Raw genomic sequence first — 11,259 nt, forward strand, 5'->3', positions numbered from 1 at the left:
AAAGTTTGAACTGCCTGTTTCGGAATGTGTGGTCTTGATTTTTTTTTTTTTAGAGGCTTCGGCATGTTTTGCAGCCGTCCCTGTAGAATTTGGTGCTGGACGCGTGTTGGTTACATCTCAGTCTTGAAGCTGTGGGGGTCACCAGAGCAGCTCAACTCCTGCTGCCTGAGAAGGAGGCGTAGTTGGTTGATTTGAGTATTTTAATGTTCTTAACGCAGTGGCCGAGTCCAGTCTGGGGCCCTTGCCAAGATCGCCAACAATGCCTAAAGCCAGCCGTCAGAAACGTAGGGACACGGAGGGCTGCAGGAGTCTGGAACTCATCGTCTGGCCCCACTGGTTGAGAAAGGGGCAGCGTTTTATATTAACAAACTGGAGCAACATACAGATGTCACATGTTACTGCATGCTCTTCAAGACCTGGGAGTGAAGGCCTGCACTCAGTGTGGTTCGTCTTATAACCACGATGAGATCAGACCCTTGCAGAGTCTGAGACCCCCAGAAGCCCTGCAGGACTGTTCACTGAATCCTCAGTAAGTGGGCTGGAGTTCGTGACTCCGATCATCCAGGTCTGACAGGGGACCCTGTGTTTTCATGCTATTGTGTATTTTGACTGCCGAGGGTGGATTTCTTGGAAGGGAGTCGATCAGAGAGTGTTGAAAATTCCCGTGAATTAACGTTTAAAAAAAAAAGACAAACCATTACAGTAAATGGTTACAGCTGTTCGGGGCAGAATGACGTGTACCCGCCGGTGCTTGCTCCAAATTAGTCCCATCCAGACGTGAATGAACATTTCAGGGCTTGTTTTTGTTTTTTTTTAAAACAGTTTTCTAACAAGAAAACTATAATCAAATAAGCGATTAAAAAAATCTGGCGCCCGATGCCGATGTTAAAAAAAAAGCTGGATAATTGCATTAAAACTTTTTCATAGTAGCTTAATATTCCCCAATGTGTTATACATTGTGCTTTGGGGGTGTTGTGTACGTGTATTTTAAGCGTTTTGAATTTGTTTACGGTATAATGTTATAAAGTACGGGGTAAAAACTACATACTGTAAAACTGTACAGTTTTTTTAAAAGAACCTTAAAAAACTACATACGTGTTTGAAGTACAGTTTTGCAGAAACAGGGCTGTACAGCAGACTGTACTACAGCTTGTTTAATAAAAAAGCAGATTGCATTTGGACCCGTACCAGTTTAATGACTAAGATACAGTTTGAAAATGATATACAACATTATCCGCCACTGAAAAACAGAAGATCTATTTACTTGATCCATGGATCTCCGGCTAGGAACCCTCCTATAGTTCTTACTGGTTTGTTTCTGTTGGATGGTTAGCAACTCTGAGAAACGAGGGTTTGTTTTTTCGCTGCTAAGGCAGTTGGCAGAATTTGACTTCACTCTGCCTCTGGCCCGCAGGGCTGTGATCTGACAGGGAGGAGGTGTGGGGTGTTGGGAGTGCCCTGGGCCCTCGACCTCTGACCTTTGCGCCTCTCTGCTGGTGCTGAGGAGGCAGAGCTGGAGAAGTGAGCTCATGACTTCACAGAAACTGGGCTGTGAGGCTGATAATAAGTGAGTTGAAAAAGCAGGTGTCCTAGGCCAAGACCTGCAAGCTTCTGTAGGGAATTTGCTGTCTCCACAGCAGGGGGCAAGGACAGGCTGTGAGGCAGTCTCACTCCCCATATAAATGAGACCAGGTGTCTCTTTAATCTTGACCAATCCATCACCTGCTGTCACTGCTTGCCGCGGTCCTCAGAGAGCCCTGCCTGGAATGTGGAGAGTCTGCAGGCCAGTTCTTAGGCTGTATTCTCATTTTTCAGTTGCCTGCCTTAATGAGTGCAGAGATCAGCGCCGGTTAGCTTGTCTGCCAGGCTGACTGACTCCCTGCTCAAGAGACAGCACTTCAGAGTCACTCCTGCAGACTGCAGAATCTGCAGTGAAGCACGGACCAGAGGCCACGAGTGGAGACTGAAGGGAAGAGCATTTAAAACCCAGAACAGGAGGCACTGCTTTACACAAAGGGCTGTGGGAGTGTGGAACAAGCTGCCCAGCCACATGGTTGAAATCAATGTCCTGACTTCTTTCAGGAAACAGCTGGATGAGATCCTGGGATCAATTAACTACTATGAGCGTGTGAGGGACTAGGGCAGGGTGATCTTGTTTGAAGCGACCTGACAGTCGGAATGCCATTTTTAGAAAGCCGCTTTTTCCCAGAAGCACAGGGCGCAAGGCAGGTCTCCACCCCTGACTGGGCCCAGACTCCTGTCCCACTCAGTGGGAAGTGTTATTTCTCACGCTGTGACCAGGATTCAGACACAACAGGGAGTGCTGCCCTCTGTATGATCGCAGCCAGCTGTGGACACCCAAGCCCACGAGGGGAGAACGTGCAGACTCCACACAGGAGGTGCACACAGGGCCCTGGAGCGGCGCAGCAGCTGCGGCACTAATCGTGACCCCCTGCACAGAACACAGGATTGCCACCGGTGTGTAGTGCTCTGCCCCCTGGTGGCCGGTTCGGGGAAATGCACCCGCCTCTCTAAGAGTGCAGTGTGGGAAACCAGCCGGGGCTCTCCGCATCACTGCAGCCGTGAGCGCACGAAGCCAAAAACGTCTGCTGCAGTAACAACAACAACAACAACAACCATAAAACCGAAAAGAGAGTGGATCGCCAAAGGTATCGCAGTCGCTTGTCTAGCGACTGAAATGTCTCGTGCAATTTGGAAGTTCTGGAGCGAGCTGTGAACGAGCCTGCCGGGGAGCGCGCCCCCACCCCACCTGTGCGCACCTGGCTCAGGTGTCCCGCGCTCCCGTGCAGGGGGGCCGACCAGGTAAGACTGACGACACGTCCTCCCGGGGTCCCGTCCTCCTCCTCCTCCTCCTCCTCCTCCTCCTCACGGGACGACGGCTCGGTTCTGCCGCTGGGTTTCTGTTCCGTTTAGCGCCGGAGCCGCGGGCAGCCCGACTCGTTACATGTCCCCGGGCCCAAGGAGCCGAGCTGAGCCTCTTTCTGCAGAGTCGGACGGTCTGTCGAGTTTTATATCTGTCTGTGGTTAATTGTGTCTGTGGACGAAGGGGTTTTGTGAAGGAGTCCAGGGTCATGTGGGGGGACACCGAGAGCAGGCTGGGACGTGTGGCGACAGCAGCTCCTGCTGGCACACAGGACACAGACAGGCCAGCAAGAGAATTTAAACGTCTGTCCTGAAAGAGACTGGTCGCCAGTGTAGGTTCATAAGAACGGCTCAGCACTCGAGCAGCGCTTATCTTGACAAACTGTCGTTTCTGTAGACATTTCTTTGATGAACCAGCAAACAAGGCATTGCAATAATCTAACCCTGAGGAGTCAGAAACATGAACTGATTTCTCCGCAGCAGTGAAGGAAAGAATCGGTCTTAAACGGGATATAAATACACATGCAAATACAAAGAGCAGGGAGCTGTAGAGTTTGCGAACATGTGAGTTAAAAGATGTTTTCAGCAGTCCTGGGGACAGCTAGCAGTAGAAAATCAAATATTAATACAGGGGATGAATTTTTCATGGTATGGTACTTGAACTCCTCCCTCAGGTCCAGAGAAAGCTCTCCCTTTGGACATCTGGGACGACTGAGCCTAGATCCACAGTTCAGGTGAGTCTCCAGGGCTTCTAAGACTTTCCTATTTGACTTAAGCCATCTTGAAACCTTGTAAGAGAGTTACGTCTGTGTAAACTATATTACTGATCCTGCACTGAGAGAAGGAACAGGATCTAATCCCAGAATTGAGCCTGTCTCTCAATAATAATAATAATAATAATAATAATAATAATAATAATACAGTGTGTGATCTCCTGTCCCAGCCTGAGGAACAGACAGTGAGCCTGTCACTTAATAATAATAATACAGTGTGTGATCTCCTGTCCCAGCCTGAGGAACAGACAGTGAGCCTGTCTCTCAATAATAATAATACAGTGTGTGATCTCCTGTCCCAGCCTGAGGAACAGACAGTGAGCCTGTCTCTCAATAATAATAATACAGTGTGCGATCTCCTGTCCCAGCCTGAGGAACAGTGAGCCTGTCTCTCAATAATAATAATACAGTGTGCGATATGTTTTTTTTTGTGAATGTCTTGCTAATTGTTATTGCTTTGGCACTTCATCAGTCATGCCAATTAAGCTCTTTGAAATGGCACTTGAATTTGACAGGAGACCGAGGAATGCTGGACACCTTGCTCTTCACTGCCTCCCTGTCTCATCCTGGTAACAGTCTGATGTGGAGGGGATGAGGCGCCTGCTCTTGAGACTCAGGGGCGGACCTCTTGTCACGGCTATATTTCTGCACTGTATAATGATTCTGTCCAGCACACTGTGTTTATCTCGCCCTCAGATCTGTTTGTTAATGGGTTATGTCCCCTGGGGGGCAGATAATGTCTGCCTGGACTCAGAGTGGGTTTTATTCTTTGTAGGATGAACTTTGCCTTTAAATCGCAGGCCTGTTTTTCCTGCGGTTGTTACCTAAGATCCGTTTCAAAGAAATGAGGGTCTTCTCATTTCTGCCCACATGCGTCCTATACCCCTGTGTCCTCACACAGACCCTGCTGGTGCTTGTCCTGTGGTCTCCCTGTGTCCCTGAAGGAGCTGGGAGCTTCCCGACACGCTGCAGACCTCGCCGAGGGAAGAGCCCGCGCTGCGGTCTGTCGCTCGCTGCATGTCTCCCGCGGCCCCAGAATGCAGCACGAGCTGTGGCTGAAAGCGAAGCTGCAGATCCTGGCCTCCCTGAAGCCGGTCAACGGGATGAGAGCCGCCTCCAGCAATCCCGACAGCACGGGGGACGCCAGCGGTGAGCCCCTTCCCTGCCCTTGCACACGGGGGGTACACTATCCGGGGGCACCCCACCTTCTCCTCCTCCACCTCTTGGGCCGCGCTGTAGCACCGGAGGAGAAGGCAATGAAACCAGCACTTCCTGAGACCCAGAATACTTTGCGGCTTCGCCAGAAGGCCTCGACTGCCTGGCCACCCTGTCAGGCGCTAGGCTCTTCCTTGACGCTGTACCAGAGAGGAGCAGCTGGGAGGACAGCTTCCCCGCGTTTCAGTGTTGAACCCGGTACAAGCGCTACGGTTGCAAAAGGATACACAAACAAATTAAATTTAATACGCCTCCCTCCCAGACTCACCGTTCCCCCCTTCCTCGCCCTGGGTGCTCCCCGACACTGGAAATCAGCTGTTTCTGCACGGTCAGAAAACAATGTGCTCCTAGTGTCAGATCATGCACGGATCATAAATTAACCACGAACAAAAACGTGCAGGATGGGTGGAACAACCCCCTCTCGTCTCGTGACCTTTCTCTTGTTCTCATGAGTGTTTTTATTAATCCCTCATGCTGAGTCGGTGCTCTCTTTCTGGGGGACAAGGGCTCATTCATGAACCTTTTGCTTTTCTAAAAAAACCTTAGGAACGCAGGCCAATATAATTACTGCATCTATGAATTTATAATGGTCACTTATGTATTATGTAGTCTTACTAACTGTAAGACACTTTACATGCCAGTGAGTAAATAATGACAATAATACTACATTTGCATCATCAAGGATTTGTTACAATTTATAATTAAAAGTAATCCAAAAACATGTTAATCTAGAACAGGCAGCAGCAGTTTGGAACACCTGTCTGTCTTGCAGTTTGCGCCACTAAAGAGGAAGGTGTTGGTGCCGCAGGACCCATCGGCTCTCTCGGCCCGATCACGCCTACCAAACCCGCCAATCCCGTCAAGGCCTCCAGGACCCACCAGGAACTCCACAAGGAGCTCCTCATGGCGCACAGGAAGTAAGAGGGAGAGGGGCATTGTGGGACTTCGTTAAGTCTCATGCCGTGTGAGCTTGTGAAGAGAAACCAGAGGCCTCCCTGGGCAATCAGTGTGTTGGGACAGTGTTCTTTAACCTGGACTGACAGTATGCCAGTATGCCAGTATCACATGCCTTGTGCCTCATGTGGTGTACTCTGTCTCTTTTACTTTCTCGTCTTCAGTTTCTGTTTTCACATTACCCACATGTTTTGCTGATGATGTCACTACAGGCAGTGGCCATGTCTTCTTTTCATATCACTCCTACACTTTCACCTCTTCATCGGCGGCCTGAAAAACCTCATATTCAATAGAAGGTCTTGTCACTGACTTTTAAGACACGTAAGACAAGTAATCTGTCTCCATCATACACCTCTGAACTCTGAAGCTGAGGCTGGTCCTTGTGCTCACTGTACCTGGGACTTAATCTCCGAATTCTGGTGACCAGATCTCTTCTGTTGCTGCTCCATTGTTAAGGAATGTCCATCCTCTGACATTTTAAGACAAATTCTTTGACTCTTTTCATATCTAAAGTCATAACTCAGCTTTTTACTAGGGCTTGTGTCTGATTTCCCTACAGTTTATCCTGTATGTTCTTGTTTCATTTTTTTTTTACTTTTTGTTACTTTTTTATCTCTTATTTGTCACTATGTACAGCATTCTTGGGTTTGTAAAGACACTTTAAGTTATTATTAGAAATAATAATCCCTTCCCCAGTTTCCAAGTTCCCTCTTCCCTTCTCTCTCCATCTTTCTTTCAGCTGCTGTCTCCTCCTTCTCTCTTTCTCCACCCCTCCTGGCTTGTCCAGCCCTGTGTGTACATGGGGTGCGGGTCGCCTCCAGAATGGAAAATTCCCTCTCTCTCTTGCTCTCTTCCTTTCCAAGTTATTAAAAATGAATGCACCTCGGTCTCGGGCCATCAGGTGACAGAAGCCATTCTTTCATACAGAGACAGAACAGAGAAAAAACTCCTGTGTGGAGTCTGCTCTTGCTGACTGAAACGTAACACCTGCTCTTACTGCCCCTGCCTCCCTGAACCTGTGAGGTATACATACTGTAGCAGGGCACCGTGGCTGGCAGCCCTGAGTGAGATGTGGACAGTGGCACCCAGTCAGTGGCGTTGGAGTTTAGTGTCTAAATCCTCATGTCACCATTAAAGAGTGATGATGTCCTCTGCACCCTCCTGTTTATTCTGTCACTTCTGATCTAGCCTTTCACTCACCGCCATGCTCGGGCTGCATATATTCTCCATCTCTCCACCCCCCCCTTGCACCTGCCTCCTCTGGAGCCACAGCCCTCTCTCTCTGTCCATCCCTGGCCCCCTCTGTGCATGTCCTGTTCCCTCTCTGCGTCTCCATCTTGTTTCCTCTGGTCTCTGCACCCCTCGCTCACCTCTTCTCTCTGTTTTCATCTGTTCCTCCTTCCGTTTGATCTGGTCTCTCCCCTCCAGTCTCGTTGTCTCCCTCTCTATTCCTCCAGCTCAGCTTCCCCCCCCCCCCCCCCCCCCGCTGCCTGCTTGGCTTTGACAAGTCTCTGCTGCCTCCCCGCTGCCTCTGCAGGGCTGGGACTGGCTCTCCTGACGAGGCCCAGGGCTCAGAGTGCCCGCCAGAGCTGGGCTTGTGGGTCAGTTGGCTTCAAACCCGGATCGAGCTGGACAAAAAGTTGCTGTTCCAAGTTGTGTTAGTGGACCAATAGGTGGTGCTCTTCCCCTCTGGACAAACATTTCTGAACCCGTGTCCCAGTATGTTGACAGGGGACACTGCCTTAGAAGGTGCTGTCCTTCAGATGAAATATTATGGCGAGGGACTGGACTGGACTCCTTGGACATTAAAGATCCCCGGGCATAGTTGTAAGAGTAAGGGTGTTAATCCCAGAGTCCAGCCTAAACTCCACTCTGGGCTTCCCTGAAGGTTCCCTTTACTCACCTGGTGATGCAGTTCCTCACTCCTCCCCCCTGAGCTGCTGGTGGAGAATGGCTGCCCCACATCACTCTGGAGGGGCTGCACTTCACTGGTGGATAAAGTGGGCCCCCTCCTCTAAGAGAAGCATTGTGACATGCTTTGTACAGGCGCTCTATAAGTTAATGGGATTGCTATTAAAATTAATGAAGAGTGCTCTTAAGTGGATTCTGTAATGAGAAGCCATACCCTGCTCCTGCTGAGAGCTTGCAGACGACTCGTGTCTCCGGTTTGTATGCAGCTTGAATAAAACCAGCAGCTGCTGCAACAGGGGTGTGGAGTGTTGATGAAACCTCTGCTCTGATCTGCGCTTTGCACCGATGATTCTGTCCAGAGAAATGCAGGAGAATGCATCGGCTGACATGCCTTCTGATTAAATCCTCTTCTGAAGTAGTTCAAGTAGGCAGCTGCATCAGCATGTGTAGGCTGCAAAGGAACAAGTAAAGGTTCATTCCATGCTGAAAAGAAACGCAACATTTTGGCTGTGGGGCTTGGTTATATGAATGTGTGCACTCTCCTTTCTGATTTTTCTTAATCAAATTGCTGTGTGAGAGCATCTAGCCAGGACAGCACGTTGCCACCTGGACAGAGAGAAGCACGGACTCAGCCCTGTCTCTCCCTGTCCGAGTCTCAGGGGTCTGGGGGTGAGCAGCAAGCCGGAGCTGCAGCTGGTGCTGGAGAGGCGCCAGCGAGAGAGGACGCAGAGAGAGGCGGGAGAGCAGGGTCGGACCCCTCTGGAGCTGGAGCTGCTGAGGAGGCAGCAGAGGCAGCAGGAGGTGAGGCAACAGGGCTCTGCCTCATCTGCACGGCTTTGTCCTAGAGGGGAATTTCAGCTTCCCTAGTGGTGTCTCAGCTCATGAAAGGAAGAGAAAGAAGCCAGATTTAAGGGCAGAAGCGGCTCTAGAGAGGTTAGCAGACAGGACAGAAAAAGCTGGCCAGGGCTCAGAGCTTCGAGTCCTCTGTCTCAGCGTTCAGAGTTCAGTTTATGTCTCATGCACAAGTGCAATTAAATGCTTATTTGCACCATATATATGTGTGTATGTGTGTGTGCTCCAGTACAAAGATGGAAGGAAACGCCAACTTAAAAACAGAACAACAGCAGCGACAACAACAAAGTTAAATAACTCTCAACTTTAATAAAACTCAGCACAAGCAGGTTGCAAATAAACCTCAGTGGGAGAGACAGAGACAGTGTCATGGAGGACTTGAGCCTCACAGCCTGTTGTCCTCAGATGCTGCAGTTACTCAGCGGCCTCGCTGTCCTTCTGACCGCAGGTGGAACGGCAGCGCGAGAATGAGCGAGACGACAGCCAGGTCCCCGAGCTTGTGAAAGTGAGACAGAACCTGAGGAAAACCGGTCCCAAGGAGCCCCCAGGCACCCAGGCCTGAAGAGCCGCCCGCCAGCCATGCACTGGCGCAGAATCTCCCGGCCCAGCCTGGCTAGTCTGAGCTCAGACTCACGGACTCACAGACTCACAGACTGGGACACACAGACTCACAGACTCACAGACTCACAGACTCACAGACTGGGACACACAGACTCACAGACTCACAGACTCACAGACTCACAGACTCACAGACTCACAGACTCACAGACTCACAGACTCACAGACTCACAGACTCACAGACTCACAGACTCACAGACTGGGACACACAGACTCACGGACTCACAGACTCACAGACTGGGACACACAGACTCACAGACTCACAGACTCACAGACTCACAGACTGGGACACCCAGACTCACAGACTCACAGACTCACAGACTGGGACACCCAGACTCACAGACTCACAGACTCACAGACTCACAGACTGGGACACCCAGACTCACGGACTCACAGACTCACAGACTGGGACACCCAGACTCACAGACTCACAGACTCACAGACTGGGACACCCAGACTCACAGACTCACAGACTCACAGATTGGGACACCCAGACTCACGGACTCACAGACTCACAGACTGGGACACACAGACACACAGACTCACAGACTCACAGACTCACAGACTGGGACACACAGACTCACAGACTGGGACACACAGACTCACGGACTCACAGACTCACAGACTGGGACACACAGACTCACGGACGCTCGGACGCTCGGACGCTCGGACTCTCGGACTCTCGGACACACGGACTCAGGGACTCAGGGACGCACAGACTCACGATCCCTCAGGGCAGGGGAGAGTGGGAGACACGCTCATGCTGTCTTGTGACGATATGGACCCCCTTCTTCCAAGCTGAAGGAATTTAAGACAATTTCAGGAAACAACCAGCACTGAACAGAGGGAAAATGGCTGGAAGGAAGGGGGGGGGAAGAGTTTTTGCCAAACAGTCTATTTTCACATGACTTAGTGTGTGATCAGCTTTCTTAGTTTTCTGCTGAAGCTTTTTCTGTGTTTTCTGTGCAGTGGACTAGTGTATCTCAGGGTGTTGCATCAATGCTATATGGTCATTACTGAACAAAGCTTCTCACTGTTTGTATAGATCTTCCGTACTCTGAAAACAAAATTCTTCCAAGATAGTATTTGAACTGAGAGTATTTATTGTTGTTATAATCTCAAGTCCTTGTGTGTTTCATACAGTATCCCAGCCTAGACTGAACTATGTTGTGGATGATCTATTTCTGCTGTCTGAAATGAGTGTGTTTCACTGTGCTCCTCTGAGCAGTGTTTTTGTGTTCAAATGTCCGAATAAAACACAAAACAACAGTGGGAACCCCGATATTTACCTCAGTATGGATCACTTGTTAAAGCATGGCAGACTTGTCAGCTGAGTTCCCAACAGCACTCAGTGCTTAATTCTTCTTACTTCATCAACCTCAGGTTAAGAGTTCTTGTTGAACGTTACAGCTCCTGACAGGTGTCTGTTAGCTGGCCTTAAGAAATAAAATCTGTGAACCATGCAAATATGTCTTGAGTTTGAACTTTTTCAGCTATTTTATTTCACGTAAATAGGATGTGTGTGATGGTAGGGGATCCATTTTGTTGACGCACTCTGATTGTTTAATTAAATAATCAACACAGTCCTCTATGTGCTCACTGCCCACCATATGAAAGGACAGCATGGTGAGGACAGCAGAGAGACTGCTCTGCCCTGAGAGGCGGCAGCACTGATTGTACCCATCGGCCGTGCTAACAAAGCACCTTGAATTGAATTGACTGCTGCAGCAGTGGGATCAAGTGGGAGCTTGGGGAGTCCAAATGGTGCAATCAGAACCAAGCCACCAGGATAAACATCCCCACGTTTCCTTGTGGTGCCACAGTGCCGTGACGTGCCGTGCCGTGTCTTTAACGATTCAGCAATCAGGAAGTCATTGTAATGTGTCTCCTGGAGGATGGAAACTCCTATTGCTCAGCATTCCTGTCCCTGATCATCATACTTGCGTATTGGTTTACATAATAATGGGACAGACGGAAGAGCAACAACGTCTGAAATGATTAAAAGGGGCTTTTCCACAGCCTCATCCCTGATAACACTTCTCTAGGCTGTAAG

At 49.7% G+C, this 11,259-nt stretch overlaps 1 protein-coding gene across 1 annotated transcript; it reads left to right on the forward strand.

The window, feature by feature from the left end:
* Positions 1 to 4,642: 4,642 nt before the first annotated feature.
* Positions 4,643 to 10,670, forward strand: LOC148838941 (protein FAM107B). The gene is made up of 4 exons (XM_088908170.1): positions 4,643 to 4,805; positions 5,644 to 5,788; positions 8,396 to 8,537; positions 9,037 to 10,670. The coding sequence occupies exons 1-4, from the start codon at positions 4,694 to 4,696 to the stop codon at positions 9,148 to 9,150; spliced, it is 513 nt and encodes a 170-aa protein (XP_088764296.1). The 5' UTR covers positions 4,643 to 4,693; the 3' UTR covers positions 9,151 to 10,670.
* The last annotated feature ends 589 nt before the right edge of the window (positions 10,671 to 11,259 follow it).

Source organism: Atractosteus spatula, chromosome 2, assembly GCF_055471065.1.
Source record: "Atractosteus spatula isolate fAtrSpa1 chromosome 2, fAtrSpa1.hap1, whole genome shotgun sequence".
NCBI classification, from domain to species: Eukaryota; Metazoa; Chordata; class Actinopteri; order Semionotiformes; family Lepisosteidae; genus Atractosteus; species Atractosteus spatula.